The sequence below is a fragment of the Gopherus flavomarginatus genome, chromosome 1, assembly GCF_025201925.1.
Source record: "Gopherus flavomarginatus isolate rGopFla2 chromosome 1, rGopFla2.mat.asm, whole genome shotgun sequence".
Lineage (NCBI taxonomy): Eukaryota > Metazoa > Chordata > Testudines > Testudinidae > Gopherus > Gopherus flavomarginatus.
In genome coordinates, this window is record NC_066617.1 from 55,018,828 (window position 1) to 55,035,757 (window position 16,930).

At 43.4% G+C, this 16,930-nt stretch overlaps 1 protein-coding gene across 4 annotated transcripts in view; it reads left to right on the plus strand.

The window, feature by feature from the left end:
- Window positions 1-2,812, plus strand: part of IMMP2L (inner mitochondrial membrane peptidase subunit 2) — an 836,308-nt gene extending 833,496 nt beyond the window's left edge. For 3 of the 4 annotated variants that reach the window (XM_050936397.1, XM_050936395.1, XM_050936396.1), the window contains exon 6: window positions 2,131-2,812. In XM_050936397.1, the coding sequence (XP_050792354.1) occupies window positions 2,131-2,250 (120 nt within the window). In that variant the 3' untranslated portion in view covers window positions 2,251-2,812. The remainder of the gene's footprint in view (window positions 1-2,130) is intronic. The other variant, XM_050936398.1, reaches the window with a different exon arrangement.
- The last annotated feature ends 14,118 nt before the right edge of the window (window positions 2,813-16,930 follow it).

A 16,930-nucleotide genomic window follows, 5' to 3' on the forward strand; every position in this document is an offset into this window, starting at 1 on the left:
GGTTTTGTTTCTTGAAACAAGTCAGAAGATGGTCAGTAGAAGTAATTTTCAGGCATGACATTCTGTCAGTGTCATGGGGCAATTGGCCCTTTAAGGAGAGTCAAAGCCTAGCTTACCCATGGCAGCCCTCTAAAAGCCATCTGGGATAATTGGTTACCCTAGATAGGTGTTTAATGTTCAATTAGTAGAGGAGTATCTGCACCCTAGAAAACAGGCTGCCTCAGCTCAGTCAGTGAGTGTGCTCAGGAGGAAGGTGCTCTGAGGAGAAAGAGCTTACAAGGGGAATGCAACCCCAGGAGAGAACAGGAATAACTTAAAGGGAGAAACTGGGAAGAATCCAGAGAGAGAGACTGTTCCCTCAGTGAAGGGAGTAGGAATATCCTGAGAGAAGGAGCTGGAGACTTTCCAGGGGAAGGGAAGAGTGGTTCTGAAGGAAGGAACCAGAAGTTTGCTCTCCAAATAGAGTTGTACTGGTGCTGGGATGATGAATGCTGCGGGAAGTACCAGAGTAAGTCCTTACTTATGTTTATATAAATGTCAGTTGTCAATAAATGAGGCCCTCAGAAGAGGGTGCTCTTTAATACACAGAAGCTGTGTTTGGACTTGTCTGTACCTGGCTGAGGAGAAACTAAGGCAGAGTTCCCCTTGCCTGAACACTAGGGGACACGCAGCCAGAAGCAGAGTGTTCGCAGTCAGATTCAAATATATTTTGACTCCATTATTTATGTTCTCACTGTAGATGCAGAAATCCAATTGAAATCAACAAGTGACCATGCACTGAGAGAATACAGGATAGATGTGAGAAGAGAACTTAGTCCTCCACATCAGTAGTACATTTTTGCTTCTTATATGCTGCACTGGTGATTGCATCCATTTTATTATTTGTAGCCAGCGCTGTAATAGGTATAATATAATGCAATTAACTAAGGGTACAAATCCCTGTGATGATAGTGTGCTCCCATGGCATCTGAACTCCAGTTAGTGGGATAATTAAAATAGAGAATATTCTGTGTGCTCAAAACACCCAACCAGCTATCCAAAACAACAGCAATACTGAAATCAAAATGGAGCAAGTCTATCAAAAAGCAGCTTCCAAACAATGCTCACCCAGAAGCTTGGACTTAGTTGGCCTCTCCCTTAATGTAAAAGGAAAACTGCAGTGTTCCAAGGCTATCAGCAAGTGAAATAAGATATTACACAGTCATTTCAGTGATCTACCTTTGATTCTGTTAGATACTGTGGATTGTTAGCTAACCAAATTATATTCAAGTAATTCAGCACCTGCTTAATCAAGCTACAAAATATGGACTTAGATATCGGCCACTTCAGCTTCAGTCATTTGATTATGTAGAAGATAGAGATTGGTGCGTATACATCTAATCCTATGAAATTAAATCAGGAAAATTAGCTGAAGATATTCGAAGGGGTCTGTTTGGTGCCTATTTGCATAAAATGTGGAACTTACTTAATCAAAGAATTCTTTTTGTGGTGAGAAGTGAGGATAGAATTGAAGATACATGTCTGTAGTTGTATTGGGTTAATAGTAAAGAGGCTAGGAGGTACCCAAAGTGTATTCTGATTAAATATAAATCTTATCTGGGAAAACTGCTTTTGCATTATAAGAGAACTAAAATTTATGAGTAACTGTCAAGACTCAGAACTTAAAGGATACAGAGCGTGTCTAATTATCAAACATGGGTTAAGTTAAGTGCCAACATTTTTCATTTTATCCCTTAAATCAGCACATAGTCCACCAACATTCCCATATTTGGTGTCCAAATGTAGTGTTGTTTATAATTTTTGGTATTTTCTAACTAGAACAATAATAATGGCTTCTCTTCGTGTTTGCAGACATAAAATAAAAATGACTGAGTGAATGACTGTTAAACATAATGTGGGAAAACTCTTTTAAACTCCAGAGTCTGCAAAATCATTAGAACTTAAAATAAGTTTTTTTAGGTATTTTGCAAATAGCATGTACTTTTCTCTTCCATTATGGCTGTAGCACAAGTCAATACAGTTCTAAATTCCTTACTTTGTATGCCCTTATTTCTCTTATAAAATCATTCGCTAAAATTTTTTTCAAAATATAATCTTGTTATATTTTATTCATGTCTGTTGTTGGTGCAGGTTTCTCTTGGGCTTTTACATGCTCGTGCTACCCATATCCTGTGGCCTCCAAGGCGCTGGCAGAAGTTACAACCTATGCTGCCTCCAGAACGTACACCACTTCACAGTGATCAAGAATAACCTACATGTGCATGATGGAGAAATGAAATATTGATACTCAGATTAACCATCAAGAGGGGTAGATGGTGTAACAGAACAAATAAGAACGCCAATTGTACTATAACAGATACTGCTGCAGCAGAAATTCCCTTATGTTAAGGTGTCACTTTAAATCTAATTTTTATCTTTAATCTGTAACATCACATGGTGCATTATTTTGTCTTGGAGTAATTATTCTCTGATTGTGGAGTATTCCAACCTTCAGTTTTCCAGAAACAGTAAAATATATGAGCCATTGTCTGTTCTAGTGCTCCTATTGATAAGACATTATTATAACAGTTTATAAAATGGTTTAATCTTTTGCTTTTGATTTGTTTCTTTAACAGCTTGACAGATCCTTGAAAATTAATATTTTGTTAAAAATGTGAAGTCAGTCCAGTACTTCATCATTTCAGTTAAGTTTGAATATGTAGAAGCATTTACTCATAATGTAACATTTTGAATTGCACTATAATTGTTAAAATTGAAAAAGCAGCATTTCTGTATATGAAAAGCTAATTGTACAATATGTCCAGAAAAGAATAAAAATGCATCTTTAATCCAGTTTTTCTTTTTCATTTAATGCAGCTTGTTGTTTTTATTATTAAATTGAAAACATACTATTTTTAATTTATTTTTCATTAATGTTTAATATAAATATTCCTTTTATATCCATGTGTTGAGACAGAGTTTCAAACAAAATATAATACATGTTACGCCACAGCATCTACACAAAATACACTCTATTTGTTTCTTAAGTACAATCATTCAGTGTTAACAGTGATTGCCACATTTCTTTGGAAATATGTGAAAAGCTCCTTTAAACACATTCCTCTACTAATGCACAAGAAAGTTTCCAGAGACCACATTATCAAAGGAAGAGCCTTGACCAATTTCCATTGACAAGTAACACATTTTCAGTATGAACCAACTTCATTTCATATGTACTGAATTTTATTTCAGAGGGAATAGTTATTGAAGATATTCTATCTCCTAGAACTGGAAGGGACCTTGAAAGGTCATCAAGTTCAGCCCCCTGCCTTCACTAGCAGGACCAAGTACTGATTTTTGCCCCAGATGGCCCCCTCAAGGATTAAACTCACAACCCTGGGTTTAGCCAACCAATGCGCAAACCACTGAGCTATCCAGGGTTCAACAGTTAGCACCTCTGCGCTAGAGTTACGCAACCTTTCTCATCAGACTCCAAACGAGGTGAAACTAGGCCTGGTGTTTGGTTTCAGTGCTAAGTGGAATTTCTGAGAAGACTGAAGCTAGCTGTTCTATTGTATAGAGGTTGCTCAGTAGCTCCCACCACTGCTAAATATACCTAGCTATCCCATCTACTTATTATGGCTCCCAGCACTTTGGTATCCTTGAACACCATAAACCTGGACCCAGCTCCCCTTCCTTCCGCCAAAGCCTCTCCCCAGTGCGTGACCCCCTCTTTATTAAAACCAATGTGGTTTGCTTGGTTGTTAATTACAGTCAGTCTTCCATTATTCGGATTTGTTTAGGGAGACTGAAAACATTGATGTGTAGTTCTTTCACAAATTAATCAAGAAAACTAGAACAGATTCAAAAAAATTGCCACAGCTATAATTAATTTGAGACACAAGGACATACAAACATACATTAAAGAAAAAGACAGAGGCGGGGGCAAACAAAAATACAACTAGAACATTTACACCAATGCCATCTCTGGTGTCAGTCAGGATCTGTCGTTCTTTCTGAGCCTCTAGTTCAGTCCCTCCATCCTTATTTGCCTGCTGGGCAGCAGCTCTCATGTATGTTAGGCTGGCAGAGTCCCCTTTGCCCTGTTGGTTCATTGACATCCATTCTTCAGCAATGCCAGGCAGTTGTCAACAGTACTAAATTCCTTTTCATGAAAAGCTCCGTAATTATCTTAATTATAATATTGCAATTCAAGTCAGTTGCACAGCAACAAGAAAATTTGGTAAGGTTCCTTGCAAGCCTATTCTTCGTATAGAAAAGAGTAGGAGAGAGTGGGAGAAAGGTAGAGGATGGAGATGGGAGAGATTTTAGGGGATTGAGCAAAGGGTAAAGTAAATTCTGTCCTATAGACTCAGATGTGATATGCTTCAAAACCTCTTGGTATTTAGTTAATTTAATCCCCAATTTATACAATTGAGTTTGTGCCGGCAAACACATGCACCTGTATGGGGCTGCATTCGCTTCAGTGGGACTCAGCACATGTATAAGTCCCAGCAAGCATAGACCCAGCTGTGGGTTTGGGTCCATATTCTTGGACCAACACAAGAAACATTCACATTCCAATGAAAGCTGCAAATATTTGTTCTTCAGTATATTGATCTTGCTAAGTCTGCAAAACTATATGCTTTGCTATATTTCGGCACCAGATAAATGTGGGTAACATGTTCCCCTGTGCAAGTGATGACCAGAGATCATTCACAGCATGACACAAAACTGCAGCTAAGGCCACTTTAAATCACTAAATTCACATCACTGAATGTGAAGGTTCGACAAAGTCACACTCAGCAGCAGCCACAACAGGATACAGACACAAAACATGGTAGGTTCCTTCACCCTGGCCATGCCTCAGCCTTCTCTTGTACACCAGACTTGCACTGGTTCCACTACACAGAGGAGGGAGCCTGCTGAGGTTGCCCCTATGGGCCCAGTCAAACCACCATGAAGTCCATAAGAATTTTGCCATTGACTTCAATGAGATTAGGACCAGGCCCTCAATTATTGGGGCAATACCCATAATATTACAACAGTAGAAGAAAAATACTTCCATAGAGCTTAGGTTCTTTCTGTATAGGGAGCCACATAAGTGCCCTGAATAGGTTACTTCAACCACGCATTCCTTCTCTGCTGTGCACCTCCCTATTATGCAGCATTGCTACTCTGGCCTGGTGCTGAGTTCTGGATTTCAGCCACAGTGAAAGACAGGGTATACCAGCCAAGCTATCCAGGCATTGATACTACTGGCAAACATGAGAAGCAACATCTGAGGCTGACAGAATGAAATTATATACAGCCACAATGCATCAATACACTGAAAGGAAGCAATAAAGAAACTGGAGAGCAGGTGCAATGAATTGTATTGGTGCTCTTAATTAGTCTTTCAGGATTTCCCTCCAACAGAGAGACCTGAACTGTCAGAGCAGACAGAGCAAGCTCCCTCTTAGAGTCAGTCTTCCTGTAACATACCTAGAAATGTAACAACACAGTTTAAAATAGCATTTTACAAAGCACCATGTGTTCGGAGGTGAAGCCTGTGCTTGATACAGGAAGAATTCACGTAGTGGTAAGAGGTCAGTGCAGCACTAGAAGAGGCAACATAGGGCCCAGTAGCAACACAGGGTACTTTAATAAATAATGGTTTGCTCCACTGCTACCTGGTTCCTGAAGCATTAACACTACTAATGGAATACCACTCACCTATCAGGCAGCAGAGACCACTGCACCTACATACAAACTATGCTAGCACGAAACAGGAAAATCAGTTACTGTTGTGCTGAATATTTGTCTTTGAGTTTTCTTTCACAAGTTTTTTTTCACATTTTTCCCCCAGAAATATTCATAAAGATTGTAAGCTGTGTGCAAAAAGCATTCTCACGCTCTGTGTTTTTCAGAAACAAATTACAGAAGGAATAACTCACAGAGGTCACATACTGTACTGTAAGTGCATGGAGTCAGAATCTAGCCGCTAATTGGCTAGACTGTTGGTACAAGTCCCTTGATCCCAGGCTATAACCCTGTCTGTCTCCTTACCTAGTGTATCAATGGTACTGTTTGGCATATTTAACAAATATTTCAGACACAGACAAATTACTAATTCATCGTGTCACTAGCCAGTGTTCCACCTTGTGTGGCCTACTAAATTACTTGCACAAGGTCACAGAGAATGTCTGTGACCGAGCTAGGTATTAAGCAAAGGTTTCCTGGATTTCAGACCACCGTCTTAATTGCAAGACTAGTCAGCCCACTGGGCAGGTAACTATTGCAGATGGCTCAAGCCTCTTATGCCAGTTTGCTGAAGGAATGAGCTGATGCTTTTCTGTGGTATGGTTTCTATTGGCACACACCTTGGGGGGGTTTCACCTTCCTCTGCAGCACGAGTCACTTGCAGGTTTAAACTAAATGGTGGATTTGCTGTAACTTGAAGTCTTTAAACCATGATTTGAGGAGTTCAGTAACTCAGCAGGAGGGTCAGGGTCTATTACAGGAGTGGGTGGGAGGCCAGTAAAGTACAGGAGGTCAGACTAATGGTCTCTTCTGACCACACCTCCCTCCACACCCCGCACTCCCTCCTGCACCCTTAATCCCCAGCCCCATTCATGGCACTGCATGCAATTTCCCCACCTAGCTGTGGCCCTCGAGCCAAAACGTTTGTCCACCCCTGCTATATGGAGTCTCATCCAACCATCTCTAAGAAGGCTGGTCGAAACCTTTAAGTGCTTAAGGCTTGAGTTTCAAGGTAAGAAAAAAGGCTAGATGGTGTTGGGCAGAGTTGGGATTGCCATACATACAGGAATTTGCAGCCTTTGGTCATGTGTTACTGAATGTTGTAGTAAATTTGGTATCAAATTTTTAAATCTAACCTTTCCTGGTGAGTGTCAATTTTTTAGTTTAAAAAAAAAGTTGTGTTGCCTGGAGCAGTGGCGCTTAGCCTTACCAGTTAGACAATGAAGGTTTTTATATTTTGTTTTACTTGCAAATGTACTATCTTACAAGGTAAATCAGCATCACTGTCACTCAAGAATCACCTTGTAAGATAGTAAAGCAGAGATTTGCCTGGCGAATATTGCCAGCAAGCAAGCCATTTTTCTATCCAGAGTTGTTTTTTGATGGACTTTATAGTATTTTGGGGGGCTGCTTTACTAATTTTTAACAGCTCAAAACCTGGACTTTAAAAAATTGTTGTTTTTTTTTGTTTGTTTTTTAAAAAACAGCAGCTATTTCTTCATCTAGTGATGGTCCTTATGTGGATTCCAAAAGTGGGTGCTCATGCGCCGGAGCCAGCAACATTCATAGTAGTGACTGTTGACCCACATATGCATCATGCATCACCCGTGTGGCGCATTTGAGGCCGTGCAGATTGACACTGCTCCAGTTCCTTCTTATTGCCACATGGCCAGAGTTGGAACCTTCGGTGCTCTTAGCTTGCTAAAAGAACTGATCTCTGATATCACTGTATATTGTTTTAGTTCTTAGTTGTATTTAATTGTCCATTTGTATAAGTCCTTGGACTTTCCCCTCGGTGGGGCAGTTCCCTGAACTATGCCCCAACAGGCCAGTTTTAAAAACTGTGCTTCATGTCCGTGCGCCTTTTCTGTGAGCGATGAACACCACCATTGTCTTTACTGCCTAGGCAAAGCCCACATCATCACCTGTTGCTCCATCTGCCGATTGTTCCCATCCAGAATTTGAGCAGCCCGAGAACTTCTCCTCCTCAAGCATGTAATGGAGAAGGCTATGCACCCACATGTACAGTGAACTCCAGCACCACCAGCTCTGCTGGAGTCGTACGTGTCGCCATCAGTGAGCATCTCCCTGGGCCTTTCCCATGTAGTACCAACAGTACCGGCACATCCGTCAAAGCCTGGTCATGCATGTATAGGAAGCACAGCCACGGGCATAAGGGTGGAGCCCCATCGGGGAGCACTTCCCAATGCAGCATTGTCTCCCTGAGCCCTGCCAAGTAGGGTGAGAAGTCATGCATCCACACAGAAGTCCCTGCTGCAAAGTAGTCTTATACGGAGCACAAGCCACTCCACAGATGCCATCCTCAGCACCAGGGCCCAGACTGCCATCCTCTCCTCTGGCACCATCGACACTGCTGGGACCATCCGGTCTTTCATGCCCAGTCCCCCATACACCAGGGTGCTTGTCTCCTTTTATGTGAACAGCTGATCTTACACTGGCTCTCCCCCATGCACCAGTCATCCGCCGTTTCAAAACTTCTGTCTCTGGCAGATGAGCCCCTCCTACTCCTCCAGCATCACCTCTGACATTCTCTGCTAGTACTCAAAATGGATGAACCTCTTCTCCTCTTGTACCATCCTGTTCTGCTGATGGCACCGATGGCCCCTCCTCTACCAGACCCATCTTCAGACTTGGAGTGGTCCTCTGAGCCAGACCAGCCTTCCCACCTGCCCAATCCTACAGCTTGGACCTTCTGAATTGTCCCTACCCATCGGTCACCCCATGGTTCTGCTACCTGCAGGTGCTGCTGATGCCCAGTGATCCCTACACCTGGTCCTACTGGCCACTACCATGACCATGGAGTACAACCATGCCCATATCACTGGCCATCTCTGACCCATGCTACTCCTCCTTCCATCTACGAGGAGCCTCAGGATGCCCCTACTCCGTCAGCACCAGTGGCACCCCCGGACCCTACTGGCACTTCTTCATCACTGGATGATGCGCCTATAGCCCCACCCTTTCCCCACTCAACTACCATGCCCAGTTCCAGTATGACATTTTTGTTACCAGTCTGCCTGGAGCATCAGTTTATCAGGCTGATGCCACAGGATCGTTTGGGAAGGAGATTACAAAATGCATCAAGTGTCTAGATTTTAAGTCTTTATTGATAAAAATGATAAAATAACGGCAGAGAGTGCCAGGAATGCTCCCACGTCACTCAGAGGAAGAAAGAAAGCATTAGAGCCCCAAGCCCTAACCCACTTTCATACTCACACACACACTACCCAAAGCTGGCCAGACCTGGTGTAAGAAGAAGAGGGGGGGAAGGGTGGAAGGGAGAGCTGTTCTGGGCCCAGGTCATCTGGGGAATCTGCTGTAATCTCCAAGTTGCTCCAGCTCTCAGGAGGGTTTTAAGTCCTAGGCTTCTTGGGGGGAGGGGAGGAATTCCACTCAGGAACCTCTGCTTCTGGTGCTCTTTGTGCCATTCCAAACGAGTGTGCTGTGGCCTTCTCGGCTGCCCAAAACACACCGGCCCTGGAGAATTTATTTTCCCTTCTGTTGGCCTTCATCATTGCCATCTCATTCACTTTGTTTTTGCTTCTATCTTTGCAGCTCTGCTCCACTTAGTTCTCCTCTTCTCACGACTGGGCAGCTGCAGATTTTTCATCTATAGATTTCCTATCTCATAGAACTGGAAGGGACCCCGACTCTCTCATCGAGTCTATGACCTTGTGCTAGGGCCAGCATCTTGTCTTCACACGGAGTTAGCTAAAGTGCCGAGTTAACCCGTTCTCTGCTTTTTTCTTTCTCTTCTCCCCCTCCATTGGCCTCTCATACTCCTGCAAAGGAATCTTCTATTCCTCACTCACACACCTTTGACCCTCCCCAAAATGCTTTGCGATGCTTGCAACAGCATTAGCCACCGCAATGCTGATCTGCCTTCCCCGGTGACTCCCTGAGGGAGGGGGCCATCGGGGTGTGACCTCAGGGATTACTTCGTTCTACCCAAAGCAGATAGAACGCTGCTATTTCATGCCATCCAAGGGTATTTACCCACCCACTGCCTAACACTCTTGTGGTAAATGTGGTGACTGAGCGTGCCCGCCAGCAACATTTCTGATCCACACTTCCTGATTGGGCTGTGAAGAAGCTGGATCTTCTAGGACACAAAGTCTATTTATCCGCAGGCCTGCAGTTCCACATTGCTAGCTATCAGGCCATCTTGGCTAAATACGATTTCCTTTCCTACTCTAAGGTAGCAGACTTCCAAGCCTTCCTTCCTCCTGAGAAGCAACAGGACTTTCAAGACCTCCTACACAAAGGGAAGTTGGTTGCCAAGATGTCTCTCTATGCTGTGTTGATGCTGCTGACACTGTGTCCCACCTTCTAGCAGCTGGAGTGGTGCTCTGCCACCACTCTTCAGGCCAGCGGGCTTCCAAAGGAGGTACTCTTGACAACCATCAGTTGTTCAGTGATAAGACTGATAAATCCTTCCACTCCTTCAAGGCCTCCCATGACATCTTCCAATTGCTAGGCATCTATATCCCAGCTCCTGCCCTCTGACAGCAATGGTCGATTTGCATACCAGTCCTACCCTCAACGGCCACCTGAATTGTCCTGCCACCTACTACACTCTCAGTGCCCCCATTACGCTTCTACTACTACCTCCATTGACTCCACCCTTCCACTATGTCTGTCTAAGCAGTCCTTTGACTCTTTGCTTGAGACCTTCGAACCCTCTTCCTTCCCTCCGATCACACTACAGATCATCTTTGTGAGTCATCTTGCCCTCCCTCTTTGCCCACCATTGGGGCAAGATCACCACCAATAGCTGGGTGTTCAACATTGTTCACCATGAGTATCTCATTGAATTCCTTTCCTTCCCACCTTGCAGCTCTCCCACTGCGCACCCTCCAAATCCTTCCTAATGCCACCTCATCTGGGAGGAAGTGGCTGCCTCCTCTGAAAGGGCACCATAGAACATGTCCCATGATGCTACTGTGGCCGAGGTTTCTTCTCCCCTTATTTCCTCATGGGTGATCATTGCCCCATTCTGGATTGCCTGTCTTTGACAAATTCATCCACAAGTTCCATTTCTGTATGCTCCCCCTTATTATTCCACCTCTTCCCTGTGGAGCTTATTTTGTGGCTCTTGATATGAAGGATGCATATTTCCATATAGTCATCCACCTTGCTCATCACAAGTCCCTCTGTTTCACGGTGGGACATTTCCACTATCAATTCTGGGTCCTTCTCTGTGTAATTGCCACCACTCCCCATGTCTTCACGAAGGTTTTTGCCATTGTGGTATCCTACATGGAGCTCTGGGACACTTTGTCATTTCCTATCTGAACAATTGGCTCCCTATGGCCCCATCCCGTGCCTGCCTCCTTACCACTATACAGACTCTCTGCACTCTCCTTGACAGCTTAAGAATCTGCATCAAGGCAGAGAAATCAGTCCTCGTTCCTACTCACACAGTAACTTTCCTAGGGGGCTCACCTGAACTCTGGACTCTGACAGACAGCTTCCGTCAACCTCACTACACTAATTGTGCAGCTCTGCTGTCATCCACATACGTGTGTCCATTGGTGCCCTTCCTTCCTGGGCTATATGATGGCCTGCATCTCTGTCACATCATATGTCCGTCTTCATATGCATTATGTCCAGCTGTGTCTCTGCTCTGTCTATGATCTCCAGTCCCACCACCTACACAAACTGATCCTGATTTCCCACTCTGTCCTCACCTCCCTTATCATCCCCCAAAGTCCATCACAACAGATGCCTTACTCATCAGACGGGGCAGTTACACATCAACATCTTGGAGCTACAGGCCGTCCACCTTGCCTGCTGGGCCTTCTTGCCTTTCACCTAATTCTGCCATATTAAACTGGTGTTGGACAACATGATGGTGGTTGTATAAATATATACAAGCAGGGCAGGGTCAGATCCCCCTCCCTTTGTACAGACACCATCCTCCTTTGTAATGGGTTGTCTGGCACATGGCCACTGTACACACTGTCCATCTTCCAAGCACCAGCAACTCACTGGCGGACATGCTCATGCTTCCATACTTACCACAAGTGGAAGTGCCACAACCTCACACTCCAGTCCATCTTTTGCCTGTGAGGTATGCCATGTTGGGACCTCTCACAGTGTCTTCATCCCAAATTTCTCTCCAAGGTGGCCTCCCCATTTCCCCTCAACCAATGTGAACACCTCCTGATCTTCTACTCAAAACTGCATACCTCCTCCCAAGAGCACACATGCCACACTCTCAATTTCTGCTGGGTGTTAGCCTTATACCTCCACTGAGTCTTTATTGTGGAGAGCTGCCGGGGTCACACTCTCTGTTCTCAGCAACTATCTAAGTGGATCGCTCACTGTTTCGTGGACTGCTATACACGCTCCCATGTTCCTCCACTCTGGGAGTCACAGCCTACTTTTTGTGAGCATACGCTGCAGTGTTGGCCTTTCTTGTGGCTGTTCCATGGCAAGACATTTTTAGGGCAGCCACTTGATCCTCTGTCCACCTTTTCCACCCACTATGCCATCACCCCTGCCACAGTGATGGATGCAGCAGTTGGCCAGGCGGTCCTTCAAACTAAATCTTCTTGAGAGCCCTCACACCTGCCTCTGCACTGAACACTGCTTGCTACTCTCTCATGTTTGGAATCCACATAGGGACCATCATGTGAAGAAGAAGAGGAGGTTACTTACTGTAACTGGAGGTTCTTTGAAATATGTGGTCCTGATCTGGATTCTAATCCCTCCTCTTTCCCCTCTGCTCTGGACTCTTTTGCTTCTTGGTATGACAGAAATGGAGTGGCGTCAACCCGCACAGCCTCTTAAAGCCTTGGATGCGCCATGCATGCAAGTGTGGATACTATGGATACTACCATGAACAGTTCCAGCTCCAGTGCATGGTGGAATCCAGATAGGGACCACACATCTCAAGAACCTCCAGTTACAGTAAGTAACCTTTTCTTCCAAATATCAGGCTGTTTTAATAATACAGTTGAAAAAAACCTGAGGGCTGAGAAAACACTTTAATTTTGGCTAACTAGTTCAAGTCATGCTGTAACTGCACATTATGCAGTCTCATCTTTAACCCAGTCACAGATGGTTCAGCATTTTATTTAATATCTAACTTTGCCCCATATTTTTCTAATTGACTTTAAAATTGAATTGTACATCCTTTGGGGGCCTGCTGTAGATCACCTGCAGGATCTTTCTTAAATATACTTCAATTAATAAAATGAAGCAATTGACAGAAATTTGTTTTTAACTTTCCCTATAGCCTTATACAGTTGATTATTACAGGGGCTCATCATACAAATTATTACCAAATCATTCTGAAGTGCTTTGATGCCTAAAGATCTAAGAGTTGCATATACTACTTGAACCTGCTTTTCATGTGACTATAATTAAAGAAATGTATTGCCTTTTTTCTCATTCAGACCTTAATTTAACTCCTGAAAGGGACATAAGAATGAATTAACTCACTGGTTCATATTGTGGTCAGTATCTGATGTTCCCTATCAAGAAAAACTATGGAATAACTTGCCCATAGGGGAAGTTTCTTTCCAACCTCTGGTATTGTTAGTCATATGCCTTGAGGCGTGAACTTTTAACTCACTTATTTATTTTTGATCCTTTCTAATGTAAATGTGGATGCTCTCATTATCTAGATACGTGTCTAATCCTTGCTTTCAACCACAGTATAGGAAAAGTCTGTCAGTAGATATGTTTCAAGTGGTGGTCGGCTCACGACAGTTTGAAAATTTTAGTCTCGACCACTTAGTTACCCCCATTTGTAAAATGGAGCTAAATAGCTGTACCTGGCTCTCATAACCATTGTATCTGTGCACCTCACAATCATGAATAAATTTTAATTTCAAACAAAGATAAGGAATTATTTTAAAGTGCTTTGAGACATGTAGATGAAAAATGCTATATAAATGCAAACTATTAATATAATTATAATCATGATTGCTTATACCATAAGAATACAGCTGATGGAGATCAAAGGGATTGGGGCAGAGTCTGGTCACATGTCAGATTCCTAGCCTTTTGTTATACCAATGTCTTAGTCCTTCAGCAGACATTTGTAGAGAATCCTGGAATTGCTAGCTATAGTATCTTTCATTAAGAAAGTATTAACTGCTGTAAGGATTCTTTGGAAAATAAAGCTTTGACACAAAACTGGTTTGCCAGTTCAGTAGAACTAGTAATGGTTAGAAAAGTTGCTTCTTCAAAGTCAGACATTGCACCTGGAATGCGGAGCCACTTTGGTGCATTCTGCATGGTACTGATGCCCAGGCAAAGACACATAAGTACCAAGCTCCTGTTTCAGAGTATTCATTTTTGCGGAAAATGAAATCTCTTGTCATTTACCAATTAACAAGACATTAGTTTAATGTGTGACCATGGTACTATTGACAAGACTGTCAGCATGACTTTACAATGGCAAATTATTCCCTGGAAATGTCCAGCAGGGTCTATGCTAACATCATAGATGCTGAGGCCCAGGAGTTAGGATGGCTCTTCCTAGGGTTTCATTCTCAGTGCAAAGAAGGTTGTTAAGTCTCCAAAGGGAAAGAACCATCAAAAATAAAAATAGAAAAAGGCAAAACTTAAAATAAAGGCGCTCACAAAGACTGACAGCATTATGACTATGATAGAAAGCTCTGCTTTTAAACCTTTAGACATTCCTTCAACTTTATTTCAGCAATTATCAAGATTTCCTTCTGCTGACAGAACTCCAGAGGGTCACTAGATACATTAAAGGCCATGCAGTGATCTTCACAAACAGTTCTCCGGAAAAATGTGTGAGCAAGGGGAACTGCATTCCCATTCTGTTATAACTTTTAAAATCCATTTCACACCTGAGGCTTTGAAGGACTAATTGGGCAAGAGTTCAAATCTCTTCTTTTTTAAATCAACCTTACTGGATGTGAACTGACGCCCCAAGAGAAAAGTGGACACTTAATTAGCACTCCTTGAATGTAAATGCTCCTTGAATGTTTTCAGCTAGGAAGAAAACTAACAATATTTGGTCCTTTAAATAGTAGTCATTTAAATTGCTTCTGCCTTGTAAGACAAAGGAGACAAAAAAAACCTATTATAGAACCCCACTTTGTAATTAGAAGTGTCAGATCACTCTCATCAAGATACACAGAACCCACCACACATACTTGGAGACTATACTAGCTTTGCATATGACTGGAATTTTACAAGGCAAGTTACCAAAAAGTAACTCAGAGATCTGTCTAAGGAATTCAAAACGTAAGCACCCCCGCCCCCCTGCAACCATCTGCCAGCTCATTCTTGGGACCTTTTCATATTACTCAGAGGAATCATTGAGTTTCCATTTGAACCCATCAGAGCAGGCAAATTAAGGTGTCTGTCTTGAAAACGAGTTTTTGCTCTCACAGGTTCTTCCTGCAAGAATTAATTACATACTTAAGTGACAGGTTTTTTCCCTTCCTGAGAGTATCCAAGGAGATACTGATTTTAAAATCAGGTTTTTCTTTTCTCCCCAAACGAATCTCTCATTTTCACAAAAATGTTTAAATTCTGCCCTGGACCATGTGCGTTCATCGGATTGATTACATCACATTGTGGAGATGAGAAAAACATCTTAGGAACATACTACATAGGAAAGAAGAAGAGTTCAAAGAAACAAAAACACCCAGTCTATGTTAAGGATCACATAGGGCAAGATTCATAAAAAAAACTTAGGCGCCCACGTGCCACTTTAGAGACGTAAATCCTAGAACCAGGCCTCACTGGGATTCACAAAACTCCCACTCAGCTGACATAGAACCCAATAGGTGCCTACATTTTTTCAGGAAAAATTTCCCAGGTGCCTAGGGCTCCGCCGCTGCGCATGCAGACTGCTGCCTCACTCTAGGCATCCAGATGCCAAACCCAGACTGATGCACGATCCAGGGAAAGATTCCATCTTAATTATCTCTTCAAAAGGTTTTTTTTCTCCTGCTGATGATAGCTCATCTCAACTGATTAGACTCTTCCTGTTGGTATGGATACTTCCACCTTTTCGTGTTCTCTGTAGGTAGAAATATCTCCTGTCTGTGTGTTCCATTCTATGCATCCGAAGAAGTGAACTGTAGCCCAGGAAAGCTCATGCTGAAATAAATTTATTAGTCTTTAAGGTGCCACAAGTATTCCTGTTCTTTTCTCAGGGAACGAGAGGTATTCTTCCGCCTATCTCCTGCAGGGCCTGATCCACTAGCGAGCTCAGAGCTCACCTAATGGAGCTGGCTTCAATAAGCAAACCCACACAAAACAGTGGGCATGCGGAGGTCCCACCTCATAACTTTTAGCTCAGTGTTTAAGGTACTCACCTGAGACGTAGCAGACCCCTAGTCCAAGTCCCCTATCTCTGCCTAAGAGGAAGAAGGGATTTGAATAGGGATCTGCCACCTCTCAGGTGAACACCCTAGCCTCTGGGGCAGTTACCTGAGAGGTGGTAGAGCCCAGTTCAAATCTCTTCTCCCGCTCAGGCAGATAGGGGACCTGAACTGTTTTTTTTTCCACATCCTAGGATATTTCCCTAATCACTAGGCTAAACTTATGATGGAGGTTGTTGTCCTCACAAAAACAGCATAGGTGCCTGTTTCCAAGAGAGGGTTTGCTACAGAAAATTTCCACACAGAAAGTATGTCTACACTATGGGATTATTCCGGTTTTACATAAACCAGTTTTTAAAAAGAGATTGTATAAGGTCAAGTGCACATGGCCACACTAAGCACATTAATTCGGCAGTGTGCATCCATGTACCGAGGCTAGTATCGATTTCCGGAGCATTGCACTGTGGGTAGCTATCCCATAGTTCCCACAGTCTCCCCCAACCATTGGAATTCTGGGTTGAGATCCCAGTGCCTGATGAGGCAAAAAACATTGTCGCGGGTGGTTCTGGGTACAGCCTCACCCCTCCCTCTGTGCAAGTCGGCGACAACCATGCTGCGCCTTTTTTCCTGGGTGAACTGTACAGACGCCATAGCACGGCAAGCATGGACCCTGCTCAGCTCAAGGCAGCAGTCATGGACATTATAAACACCTCGTGCATTCTCGTGCGGTCTATGATGAACCAGGACTTGCAAAACCAGACGAGGAGGAGGCGGCTACAGCAGCGCAGCAACGAGATTGATGAGGACATGGACACGGAATTCTCTCAAAATGTGGGCCCCTGCGGTTTGGAGATCCTGCTGGTAATAGG